Here is a 14597-nt window from a genome sequence, read left to right on the forward strand (position 1 = left end):
CTCTTTTGCTAATTATTACATTGATGCTTCATGCTAACAAAGATTTTACCTTAGCAACCATAAATTAAAAAACAAAAAGAAAAAAAAACAAACATGAAAAGCCAAAAGAATAATGGAAACAGAAAGATGGGGAAAAACTCACAGTCTTACACATATTTCTGCTTCCCCACTTTGTTGAATAATAATACTCTGGACTTCTTCATAGGTTTTTCCAGTCAGGGGGATGCCATTCCACTCCAGCACCTGCATTCCTAAGATGGCAAAACAGCATAAGGTCAAGTGCTCAGATTTTGACCAAGGTATCAGATAGACTGCTTAAACAAGAAGATTTGATGTGACATTTAGTGAAAGTTGTTTAAGTGGCACAACACATTATCAAAACCCTTTCCTTTCACACAGATGAAGTTGTTAAACGTTAGTGTCCCATCAGCTACAAATTACCTGTTTAAACAAGTCATTAGATGAATTCCCTTCTAATTCAAAATATACATGCACTGTGTGCAGTCTGGGTTGCATGATATTGAAAAACTTTTGCAATTTCAAAAGCATGCACACCTACCAAAATGGCAAGAAACCAAATCATGTCTCATATGTGAGACATTTCCTGGCTAGCCATGGTCTTGGAAGATAGACAGTTCAATCCAATGGCAAACAGCTGTTGAGAATCTGAGCATCAAAATGGGACTAAATTTGTAAATATGATTTGATAATTCAAATGCATTTTCTCTACTTTGTCCCTTAAAAAAAATACAACTGGATGAAGCTGTTTCAGTACAACTGATATTAAATGAAAATTTACCTCCGCATTTCAAATACCAGCCAGGAAACACACATTTACACGCACATTTACATTTTATTTCCATATAATTTCTAATGAAGAAACTCTCAAAATAGCTAACCATAACAAATTCCGAAGGATAGGAACAAAGCTATGATAAACAGGCTGAAAAAAACTTGATCTAATACTGATCTAATCTGTTGTGTTCCAGGACCATCCCAGGGCCGTGCCAGGTATGGAGGAAGCACATGTTATAAAACCCACTATTTGAAGAATCAGTCCCTCATGAGGTATATTTTGATGAGAAATCTTTTGGTTACAGTAAAATGCTTACAAAAAAACAAAGTGCAGATTCATAACTGGGGGTTACAATTCAGGTTTCAAGAGCTGCATTTGTGTTTTGGATAGTTAGTCAAAACAGTGGCTCCACAGGAGTTAACCTCTTATTAGCACATAAGAATGTCAAAATCCAACTTTCAGGCTCTAGACGTAAAAAATTGCTCAATGGGAAAAGACATTAAATTCTTAATATTCCACTAAAAAGAATGTATTACAAAACATCTGAAAACCACATCATCCACACAGCAAGGAAAACCACAAACACTTAGCTTGCTACCACTTACACAGATAAAATCAAGTCTTCAGCTGGGTTATATTTTTATTTCAAAATCCTGTGCTGTTGCATATAACAAAAGGGAAAAATAATGAAGTGAAATGTGGAAACAAACGTATAAGAAAACTTGTTGTTAAAGAAAATGTAATGAGAATTGTTTAGGGAATAAAACAAATTAAATTATTTGACAATGAAAGAAAATGAGAAATAAAGACTGTAACTTCATATTATAGCATTTTCTGTAGGATTCCATTATTTAGGATTTGAAATATCAGATTTGCTCATAACTTTTCTCAGTAAAAATTTAGCAACTTGTTCACAGCAGTCAGTTTACATAAATACAAACTGTGAAGAATGACTAAAAAGTGATGCTCAGAAGGCAGTAAAGCCAGCTGCTGACTGCCGAAATAGATTTGTCTTTCTCTAAAATTTAGCCCCTTTTATTCACCAGTCATTATTCAGAAGCATGATTTTGCTCTTGCTTGTTACAGCAGATCTGGTTTTAAGCTCAGTTCCTCTGGAATAAAGCAGCAGTAATTATGAATAAATGCAGTTCCCCAGTTTTCCGCCACACAAACATAACAGCATGCACTGTCTTTAGAAGGCTTCTAGAAAAAAAAAAAAGGAACTGAAGTTATTTTCTTGTCAGTGTGTGCCCTCACAAAGCCACTGTGGCATCAGAAGTTGAGTACAATAGTAAGAACCTCTTAAATAAGACAAAGCAATCCACCACTTCCATGTATTAGTGGCAATGAACAAAAATAAATCTGAAAAGTTTTAGATGTTTGAAAAAGTGAATAACATCCTTCTCTAAAAGAAGAGCTTTGCTGACAAAATGCAGACAGACACCATCCTAGTTTTACCACATCCTGCCTGCATGGCTTCTGAAGAAAAAGTACCCTGCTAAGTATCCATAAGGCTATCATCAGTGGGTTGTTTTAATTTAAAAGACCAGCAGGAAGAGTCCAGCAGAGCACTGCTACAGTGCTGGGATGAGGAAATCTACTCTCATTTCCATCAGTGAGAGTTGCACTACAGAGTGCACCACAGTAACTCACTTGGTCAGTAAGACCAAGCACATCTGAACAAAGAAGCAAACTGAAACGAAATTGAATCTCAATAGCCTCAGCTCATGCAGAGATCCATTTAACACTGTCAGTATAGGGGTAAATCACTTTTACTGGCTGCCTTGTGGATTTACAAATGTTTAAAATCAAAGCTATTTACACATGATTTAATTGTTCTGACTAATAGCCCTTGAGCCTAAGAAAAACGTTTTTTGACAAGATGAATTCTTTCTTAAGGAGCTACTGCTAAATCATAAATTCTCTTGCAGGGAAAAAAAAAAAAAGTGCTACAAAGAAAACCATGAGGGGTAATGTTAGTCTAATAACAGATAGAGAAAAAAGGTACTAAGGAGTCACAAAGAGTGAGTGGTGATGTTTTTCACCTAAAAAACAGTCACATTCTGTAAATAGTCTTTACTAGTCATGACACATACACATTGCCAAAACACTGTATGCTTCAAATCACCTGTGCTTAGCAGACAAAAACAAACAAGCAAACAAACAAAAACAAACAAAACCAGGAAGATGAGAAATCATACATTGCTCTATGGCAACTCTACTGACTGAGGAAGAGCTAGTAATTACCCTGATAATTGAATCCACATCTTCTTCCATCTTTATTCTTTCATTATTATTATTATTATTTGTAATAATTGGAACAGCTACATGTAATGAGAGTGAGCTAGTGAGCTACAACTTACTTTTAATAATATCAGCCCCAACATTCTGCAAATCAGCTTTATACATCAGGATCTCCACCCTACTCTACTACATGTGCTGAAATACTATTTGCTCAATGTTTTTGAAATCTACTTTGTGGTGAGATTTAGAACTTGGAATCAAAATAAATATACTATTTTCCACTGATTATAAAATAATTATTCCAGAGAGGGAAACTCATACATGCATGACTGTCATGAAGATATCCAAATTTTGCTGGATTAATAAAAGCCTTTCCCTTCAAAAACATACTACAGTCATACTGTATCAAAAGTGGCAAACACATCCTATCTTTGCCTATCATATTCATATATTCTTCCATATGAATCTTCTACTGGCCATAGTTGGAACATGATCAAAATCTAAATGCACATTTGCTCTGGAACAGTATAGCCATTCTGTCTTTATTTATAAGTACAGTACTTCAACTTCTCCTGCACTTGTTCTGGTTGCTGCTCTCAGTGGTTAAGCTAAAAGTTTGCTCCTGGAAGAGGGCCAGTGCTTGTGCTGTGGAAGCAAGGAAGGGACCTGCATTTCATCAAAATCCTCACAGGAAGCAGGAGTCCTACAGTATAATACTATACTTTTTAATAATTTAATGCTTAAACTGTTCAGGATTGCCAGACTCTTTTTAACAACTAAGTCTTAGCTTTTTATTTTTTGTACCACCTAAAATAGGCCAATTATTTGTTCACTGATAACAATAAAAAATGAAAACTCTGCAGAAATTATTTCTTTTTTTTTTTTTTTTTTTTTCTGGCAGTTTGACTAGTTATTTGACAGCTTGTGAAATGGAAGTTAAGTATTGGTGAAACTTAAAATCTGTAATAGTGGGGAGTCAGGGACTATTCAGAAGTAGGTTCGATCAGCCTGGGAATGAAGGTACTTGAAATAATTACCTGCAGTCCTTGTGGAGCATTCAGCATGCTTTGCTGATCCTAGACAGATCTATGATATTTCAGGGAAAAGAAAAAAACCCTGTGTAGAAAGTTTTAATAACATGGGGAAAAAAAAAAAAAAAAACAAGAGCTCTTTAGTTTATGAAATAAGTTCACAAGAGCCTGAGTAAACCTATATCCATCTATGAGGAGCTGCAGTATTGATACTTTCCTGGCCTGGCCATATGCTTCAAAATAGGAATCTTCTGCTGATAATTTTTATTGTCTATGCTAAAGAGCTAAGCCCTGTAATTGCTGGCTAATTAGATTTGTAAACATCATATGTGGAACAGATGTTAGAAAAAAATCTTACATAACAGCAAGGACTATGTTGGCTTTGCTCTCTGCTCAGTCTTGTGCAATGTTTACAGCTGCTCAGCTGAATTGTGCAAAATGCAGCTCACCACTAATGTTCAGTTGCTTGTATAAAATTATGCACTTTTTAATTTTCATAGGTTTGTGAGATGTACTTTTTAATGCTTTCATAAGTTTGAAATACAAAGCATTGCAAATTTGCATATTGTCCTAAGAGGCTGCGGAATCTGGAGGTATTCAAAACCCAATGGGACACAGCCCTGAGCAATTTGCTTTTGCTGACCATGCTTGGAGCAGGGTGCTTGAACTATAAGATCTCCAGAGATGCCTTCCAGCCTCAGCTGTGATTCTATGTAAAATAGTTAAATTTTGCCTTATGGACTATGCTTTACCCATAAAAACTGTAGCTTTATGTATCAAAGAAAGGAGAAATAACCAATTCCAGGGATATTATTCTGGATCAGAAAGAGTTCAGAATGCAGCCCCATGAATTAACTGATGTACTCTGAGTGTTTTTGTTTTTGGAACAGCTTTTTTTTTTTTTTTTTTTTTTTTCATAAAGCCAGGAAATATTAAGTGACAATGAAAAAGTTTGCAATATTAAATAATCAGAAATTATTTCCATTATTAAACTCTGTGTGTGTCTAGATCTCATAGCTTCTTTTAATTTGTTGGTTTACATTCAGTGTTAGAAGTTAGATATAATTAAGTCCTGTATCATGGACCACAGAATTTAGGAGAAACTTAAACAAAAACAATTTTTCGTTGTTCTCTTACTTTTTGCACAGGCATTTTATAATAGTTTCTTTGGATAGGGTCTTCTCTCATTAAGCAAGAATTAATTAAACTAATCATCTGTCATCCTATTTAAAACAAAACAGTAAGCAATATCTGAGAGCTGACAAAATGGACAATTGTAATATGACCACTAGTTCTATGAACTCCATTAACATTACTGCTGGTTTGCACTGATGCAAAGCATTGACTCAAATGCCTTTTTTTTTGTTGTTGTTGTTAGTAAAAAATAATTAAAACAAACAAACAAACAAAACAGGTTAATAGGTACTGGCTGTAGAACAGCTTTGGACCAAAGTTTCCTGTGACTACACTAGGAGTGATGAAGACTTTAGAATGTGTGTAGAAATGACAGCTTCCCTCAAATGCCTGTAATAGGAAAGATTCAGAGCCATTAACCTTACACTATTTAGAATATTGTGTTTTCATATTCAGAATATTTTTCAGCAGAAACATAAGCTCCACTATAATACCAGGTAAATGACTACTTTTTCTCTGAAGTGAATTTCAGTGAAGTTGTTAGACTTCAGAACATACATGATTGATTTACCCACAGAAACAATACGGCAAAGATGAAAATATCTTACATGGTTGCTTCAAAATATCTCATCTAAGACAGAAGAGGTACTACTATCTTCCTTCTCCGTAACTGGTGAGTTCCTTGGCTTTGCATTAAGATGATAAGCACTCTTGAATAGTTATTTTCATTTACTCCACAGAACTATGCAGTTATCAATTATTTATATCCCGTGAGTTCAGACAGAGCTGTCTGGAGAGGTTTTTGTTATTTATCCTGCAGCCTTGAGAGAAAAGCTGACTATATGGTATGAAAGCATTACTGAAAAAAAGGTAAGTCAGAGCAAACTAAGAGACTAAAGTATCCAAGATGTTTAGGGTGGTTGGATCATAATAATTAAAAAGAAACAAAGAAAAAGAAAGAAAAATGTCTTCATGGGTTGGCCTGGATTTGGAAAGAGCATAGCATCTGTTCCTACATATATTCCAACATTCTTGTAAAATTTCTTTTTTATCTGTTTCCTTCATAGTGATCAAGGGCAGAAATATGTCTTACTTCTTGAAGATTTGCAAGGATATATATATTTGAAGAGCTTGTACTCTGTTTGGGCGCTCTCAATAAACGCATCCTTCAGTCCACTGCCTGGGTGATAAAGCTGTGTTGTTTAACTGAATATCATTGTATACATAACATTCCTATCCTAAAAAAGCACAACAAAATCATAAAATATGCAAACAGAATAGGTCTTGTTATTATAGTTTCTGACTGTCAACTGAAAGACACATATATATCCCAGTTTCCATGCATTTTCGGTTATTTATTTTCCACATTTACTTACAATAAATTTATTTACACATTTATTTACAATATTATTTTGTAAATAAAATAAATATTTACAATATTTATTTAACCACATTTATTTACAATAAATAAGGTTATTTATTTACACATTTACTGTCCTCTTCAGATTTGCTTTTTAGACATGAGCTGACTGCGTGATTAGATTTTAAATTGTGTGAAAAAAAAAATGTGAAAATCATCAAATATCTTACTTCACTGAATATGAGTCCCAACATAGTTGCTTCAAATAGAGAATTACTAAACTGAGCCAGTGAACATCTCTTGAATTTTATTTCAAACTGTATCACAATGAACACTATTATAAAGTTAATCTTAGTCATATTTTCTACAATACTACATTGCAGTGCCTTCTATTCAGTATACCCAAGATGCCTCAGTCAGTAGTGCTGTCACTAAGAGTTAGTAATTACTTCAAAAAAAATCAGACAATACATGTATAGAAGTATATTTTTTATAAGTCTCAGAATTGCTCTCCTACTGCAACTTAAGTTAGACATTACAATATTAGAATAGATCTTCTGGTCTTGATTATGTTATAGCTATATATGCAGATTGTTGGGGTTTATTCTCTGCTTCTTCATAGTTTGCCTGGTTTATTTTTATGAAAAATAAATAAGTCAATTTGTTTTGTTTTATTTTTTTCACTTCTCTGTCTAATGTCCACAGTGGAAAAGAAAACTGGGCTCTCTAGGCTAGATGTTTCTGTCAGTAAAATGTAAATGTTAACGTCTATCCATTTCACAGAAATTCAGAAATATTACTTTGAAATTCCAGAAACTGCTATGAAAGTTAAGTGTGCACTGAGAACAAGGAGAAACAGTATCAACTGCAGTCTGACATTCAACACTAAATTACTTCATGGTCTGTTTTCTTCAGTTATTTTCCTTTAATTTCTAAACCTTTGTAACGGTTAAAAATAGGTTGATAAAAGTCAATGTGTTAATGTATTTCTTTGTACTGCTAGGCATGAATCACACCGAAACTCATTATTTTTTTGACGACACCTTAACTTCCTCATCCATTCATCATTCATATAAAGGCTGAATATTTTCCATTACTACAATAATTATTATATAGACAACACTTGCAAATATTACAAAATTGACATGTTCATCAGATGAAGATGATAGAAATGGTTCTGCCTATGCCTCACAGTTGTTATTCTGCTACAGTCAAATAACAGTCATAAAAATACAGCCAGAGTAAATCAACCATGCATCTGGGGTGTACTTAGCATCTACAGGCAGCCATGCAATACACCACAAATGAGTACAGCTGAGGCTATCAACATTGTTCTCAACTTTTCTCTAAGTCATAGTCAGCTTTCAGATTTCGAAATATATGTAATTAGCACATGGTATTGTAGGCCACCCTTCAGTTTGAACTGTGCTAGGGAAAAAGTGATGATGCGGATGTACGTGTATGACCTGAATTGAAGATCTTGACAAGTTAAAAGAAGGTTAGAGTCACTGCTTATGATAAAGATTTCACCACTGCTTTACCTTCAGAATTCATAGATTAGATTAGAGTTACAGACAGATGATTGGTTATACCATGCTAAATAAAATGCTGTGGTGAATTGTAACTATTATCACTCTATGTTTCAGGAAAAAAAAAAGAAAAAAAAGAAAAAAAAAGTTTACTCCCAAATGAAGAACTCCAACTTTCTACCTCTGTTGGGGCTTACTGAAGCCAAAGGCTCTTCTCATACAGATATGCACTGACCTGAGGGGTCTATCTTTGCTTGATTCAGCCCTATCTGGTCTGCAGCGATGTTACCATGAAGGAATTAGAGTCTAATCCAGAAAATATTGGAATCATTGCTATCGTTTGAACATTCAAAGAACGCTAGGAATGAGCAAAGGCCATTGTTATGCATTGGATGACAATGACTTGTAAAGTCATGTATAAAAACGAACGGAACGATTTCTGCTACTCACAGTAAGAAAACACCACAGTTTAAGTAAAAAGTTAAGCCTTCTTAATGAGAATGACTAAAGACCTTAAAATACCCCTCTGTCATAAAGGATAGAGTGAGATCTTTACTTGATGTGCTCTAATAGGAGTCACTATGTCAAATAATCATCCCCTATGGTAATCATCCCTAAGGGTAATTTTATAGTTTTGACACTATGTGATTATTCAAATATAAAGTAAAGTAGAATTTACTCACTATTACCTCATTTGTCAGAGTCATCTAACCTGAAAACTATGAAAACTGAGTAAAAACTTCTGGCCAGAGGCATGCAGTTCTCTCCTCCCCATATCTATTTTGCTATTGAATACATGTTATTATTATTAGGGAAATTATACTCCTTATACTGCTAGTAGGTAAATTAATTCCATGATCATAAAATCATAGAATGATTAGGGTTGGAAAGGACCAACCAAAAGAGTATTTAGTTCCAATCCCCCTGCTATGGGCAGGGACACCTCCTACCAGACCAGGTTGTACAACACCCCATCCAACCTGGCCTTGAACACCTTAAGGGATGGGGCATCCACAGCTTCTCTGGACAACCTGTGTTATTGCCTCACCACCTTCAGAGTAAAGAGTTCCCTCCTTTTATCTAATCTAAACCTATTCTCTTTCAGTGTAAAGTCATTACTCCTTGTCCCATCACTGCATCCCCTGACAAAGAGTTCCTCCCCAGCTTACCTCTAGGCCCCCTTTAGGCACTGGCAGGCCACTGTAAGGTCTCCCCAGAGCCTTCTCTTCTCCAGGCTGAACAGCCACAACTCCTTTAGTCTGTCTTTGTAGTAGAGATGCTCCAGCCCTTTGATCATCTTATAATTCAAGCTATTTTTTTCTGTCACATATTGAGTTTTCAGTTAGGCATAATTACTGAAACTATTTAAAAACTCATTTAAAATATGTGCAACTTTTTATCCAGAAAAAAAAAAAAGTTATTTTTTTTCTTTTTTTTCTTTTTTTTTTTTTTAATTTCAAAAGGATATTTAAATTCTATTTTTTGTTTCAACATAATATTTACTTTGAAACTAAAGAAAATGTATCTCCTATTTTTACAGCAAAAAAATATTAGAAAGTCAAGTTTAATTTTTATGCAGGTAGAGGTGGAAGATCAAAGCCATGCCAAGATATGGTAGTAATGTAGCTTCCTACCTTTATTTCTCATTTAAAAAGGAGGCTTCTTTTTGTTTTTCATATTTTCTACCATTTCATGGACATTTTTATTAGCCATAGCAATAATTTAGTATTTCAGAAGTTCAAGGGTATAAGACAGATCTTAAATCTGTCTTCTCAACAACAGGTATTGGTTTTGCTACAGGGAATAGTAATCTCTTCATAGAGATTAAGAAATTCTTGCTTTCTTATGAGGCAGAAAAATATTTTCCCTTCTGAAAATTCTCTTTTGTCAGAAGTGTAGAATTCTAACCATTGGAATGATTTGTTTTAAACCAACATTTGCTAATCTTTTTGTAGAGGTTATTTTGATATTTGTACAAATTCCTGACATACAGTAGCACATCCTTAACTGTAGGACCACAGTATGTGGAACAGATTTGTAATCTGAACCAAAGATGAAAATACATAAGAGTATTATTATTTTTTTCATAACATTTTGAGCACATTTAAAACAATAAAGAAAGAGCATAAAGTATACATCTCTGCAGTAAAGAACTGTCATGCACAATGAAAAAAAAATCACCCTTTTGGTTTTACCTTGCTTTGGGCCTTTAGTCAACAAGACAATTTTGAGCTGTTTAAAACTAAGCATCTTGTTAGCTGTCTAGGAATTTTGAGTAACTAATGAATGAAGAAAAACAGGCTTCTTTCAGGATGGTTCATCTCAACTGACACCTATTTAGAATGAGATGAATCACATCCCTCAGGGTACTCTTCTTTCAGTTGTGGTTTGAAAAGGAGAACATCATACCAAGATTAGATTATTTATTTTTCAGACATCATAAAATAACTATACATTAGTTCCCCTCTTTGTCTTTTAAAATCAGTAATCTATCCTAGAAACAAAAATGGCCTTTATTTATTTATTTGTTTGTTTATTTATTTTCAATTTAGCAAACTAGCAGCTATACCTTATCAACAATAAGAACAACCTGGTAGATATAGGGATGAAGAGGGTGGCCTTGGAGACTGGGTTGTAGTTTTGCTTCCACTGTAACCATTCAGATGAAGAAGGGCAAGATAACAAGCCTCTTTGTGCTTCAGTTTCGTTCTGTGATAGAAAGTAGTGGTGGAAAGACAATGGCATTGTACACTAGCTTTGAAAATTGTCAGACACTATTAGTAGTGTTCCTGCATCAAGAATCTAGCTAATATTAAGAGTTATGGGAGATAGTACTTGTGAAGTGCTAAGGGATGGGTATTAATTCTTAAAGATTCATAACTCTATATATCCCTCATTCACAAAGGATTTTAGTGAATTTAAGATTTTTCAACTTTAAGAGATCTAGGTTACATATCTTCTAGACAAATAAGAGATGCTAAAATTTAGGATTTAGCAACAAATCATATTTTTAACAGTAGAGTTGAAAAATTGCAGTTGAAGAACTTGTTCTTTCAAGTTCCTTCGGTGATAAAATCAAGTATAAACTCCATTTTTCAGAACATTTATTGAGTGATATTAATGGTAGTCTAATATCACTTGGATTCACAGAGATAGTAGGCTCCCTAGTGTCATGTTAAGGCTGTCCAAATCAGTGTTTCCAGTTCCCAAAACACCCTATCCTGGGAGCTCAAGCTGTACTCATTGTGTTGGCACATCCTGAAATAAGGACTATGAATTAGAAAAATCTGTCAAGTTTCTATCCATGACTTTGTTAATCCAGTCAGACAGATCAGGCAGCACAACTTGATGGTCTTTATAGCAACTGAACTATTCTGTTTAGTTAGTCAAATTTGGATGGAAATTTGTGAACTGTCATATTTAAAAGTACATTGGAACTTGGAAATCCGCAACACAATCAGAGAAAGGGAATTAAGCCTCAGTAATAACTGCCATACATCTCACAGTCTAATCCTATTAACAAGAATGGTCCATGACACACAAGTGAAATTTCCCTTTAAGAAAAATAAATAAAAAATAACTAATGCTCCACCTTAGAAATCCTCTGCTATTTAAACATTTCCAATATACTTGTACCTGTCACATGAAGTTATTATTTTTTTCAAAATCTCTCTGCATGAATTTGATCTGCAGTACTTTATTGATAAAGCAGCATTATTCTCACAAATAGGTCCATTGTAATAAAAGTAAAATTCATGCACGAAGGAAGAAATAGCCTGGTGAAGAAAGGTTACACGATTAGGCCAATGGTTATGCCATTCCCTGTAGAGATCTATTCAAGATATTTCAGTTCACAATTACTTAAGCTACACTGCACATTCAAGATGCGATGTGGTTATCTGGCAACTATATACTCAATCAACTTATGTGGGTACTCACATAAGATTTAAAAAATGGGCACTATTGGTTTTACTGAAGCTTTTATATTATAATAAATTGTTGTTGTTGTTTTAATGTTATAATGATCTTTTGGAACTCAAGTCAAAGACTGATATTAGAAGAACTTGGTATGAGAAACGGTATTTAGGCAAAAATTTAAAAAGTAACATGTGAAGATGAAGTAATTAGTTCTCTGCAGGACAGGGGTAGGAGAGAATCTCCTCCAGAAAAGGAGTAAAATAATAAAAGAAACACTAGTATTTTTCTATTTGACTATTCATACTGGTAGGTTTCTCTACTGCTGACAAAGTCTCATTCAAATGTTGGATTTACATTATTCCCAGGAAAGATCTGGTGTACATTTTTGACATGTATATGAGTTTCTTCTCCATGGAAACTTTGCAAAAATAATTTCAATAGCAAATCCCATACAGCTGAAATTTCTTAGAAGGAACTTGTATGATAAATATGTTGTTGTTCATATTCTTTTTTTTTTCTTCCTTTTTTTTTTCCTGTTTCTAATAGAACTAGAAAAAGTATTATCATATTATCATGGGGAAGAAAAGAAAAAAAGCTTTAATTTTGATTGCTGACAGGAAGCTGATAATTGGGTGCATGTGGGGTAGGGGGAGGGGTGTGTGAATGACACTGAACTTTTGAACTCAAGCTGGAGCTTGCTACTTGCTAACTGCAACCAATATGGCCTGGTTTGAAATACTGAGAACACCTGGAAAAAAGAAAAGTGACCCTTCCTGAGTCCTCTAGTTAACATGAGAATTGGCTTAGTAGACTGATCACACTATGTGGTCCTGCACTTTGGCTATTTTGATTGAGAAAACCAGGGGCTAGTGGATTTAGAAAGAAGAGAGGGTGCTGAAAATAAGTGCTCTCAAAAAAAGTAAGCATCTTTGGTAAGAAGAAGGGTGCCTGGAAAGAAGAAAGTGAAGATCCTGGATGGAGGAGAGATCTGGGAAGTATGGAAGGCCCTGGAGGTCCAGGAGGTGGATGGAGACTAGTGCCAGGGACGCCAACAGACTATGGCTGTGGATGCCTGAGGTAGGCACCTGCAAGCAGCAGCACAGCAACAGATTACATGATGACCTGCTGGATCTTCTCAGGCAGTAGGGACTAGAAGGGAAGTTGAGACTTGATTGAATGTGGTACTAATCCATGAGAGAGCAAACTTGAGAGAACTGGGCAAAGCCCTTACTCTGCCCTCGTTCTGTCTCAGACAGAGCCCTGTAACCACATCTTATACAGGTGGACATTCATTGTCCCACCTGTGACAAGCTAGAGGGCAACTAAAGAGAAAGTAGTCAGACCAATCAATTATGCATTCATTGCTTGCTGGCTTTAGCAATTTGGGGGTATTTATTTCTTTATTTTAAATCCATAAAGTTAAGGGCAACTTCATACTAGCTTTGGCATTCATGCTGGCTACTAGCAGCTTTTATTTCTTCTCATTATCTACACCAAAACAAATGTTCTCTTGTCAGCCGTTCCCTGCATGTTTATGTGTTTCTTGTGATCATCATTAACACACTGAATTAATCGAGTGTATACACATCAGGAAAACAAACAAAACAAGAGTATGGTAACATATAGTATCTTTAGGCCTAGAGGTATTATGAAATAATATTATAGGAATATAATTCACAGCCTTCTGGAGAAAGCAGGGGAGAAGCTGCTGTTACCTGGAGGATAAGAACAGACATCAGGAGGTTCTGCTTGTGGTTGACAACCAGTAAGTGGCAAAACAGTGCTGGTAGTTTAAGTACTCATTTTCAAGTCTTCTGAAGGCACTTCAGAGCTTTTCTCCTAAACTAACAAAGTATATTGAAGCTTCTTGTGCCAAAGGATGAGGAGTTGAGTGATGAATCTGTGGTTGGGTAAGGTCAGGAAAGGAGATGGAAGGATAAGCTTGCAGCCTGGATGGTGCTGAGAGAGCAGTGAGCAAGTGCCTGTCCTGCTGTTTCCACCACTGTGTAGCAAAAAACACTGCCTATACAGGTACCATCCTGTGCTGAAGCAACAGCAGTAACCGGCCTGTCTCTTTTGATGCTCTGGCAGTCTTAACCTAGCAACTACACAGCAACCTCCGGGCCCTTTTTTCTCCATACTTGTGTGTCTTAATTATGCATCAAATCTATGTATAGATGCCAAACTCTTATTGAATTCTCAGCACTGAGAATAAGATTTTAAAAATGGGCACTATTGGTTTTACTGAAGCTTTTATATTATAATAAATTGTTGTTGTTGTTTTAATGTTATAATGATCTTTTGGAACTCAAGTCAACTCTCCCTTTAGCTTTGCTGGGTATTTCAATGGCCTGTTCTTGAAAAGCATGTCCCAAGTGAGATACTGTGTGTAATTTTTAAACTGACAAATGTGTTAAATTGACGCTTCAGCTCTGTAGGGTCAAGCTCAAATGTGTAGTGTAGATGAACAAGGACAAATGAGCTTGATTATTTCACTACTTACTCCTTTAAGACTGCTTTCATTTCATCAAAGTTATTGTACAGGTTAAAATATTTTTCCCAGAACTGAGATATTAAATTTATTG

At 35.0% G+C, this 14597-nt stretch overlaps 1 protein-coding gene across 1 annotated transcript in view; it reads right to left on the minus strand.

The window, feature by feature from the left end:
- PCLO (piccolo presynaptic cytomatrix protein) overlaps positions 1-14597 on the minus strand; it is a gene marked incomplete at both ends in the record, with an annotated part of 199010 nt that overhangs the window by 89627 nt on the left and 94786 nt on the right. The window contains one exon of the mRNA XM_084306345.1: positions 143-251. Coding sequence (XP_084162471.1) covers positions 143-251 — 109 coding nt within the window. The remainder of the gene's footprint in view (positions 1-142; positions 252-14597) is intronic.

The sequence above is a fragment of the Netta rufina genome, assembly GCF_964035555.1.
Source record: "Netta rufina genome assembly, chromosome: 1".
Lineage (NCBI taxonomy): Eukaryota > Metazoa > Chordata > Aves > Anseriformes > Anatidae > Netta > Netta rufina.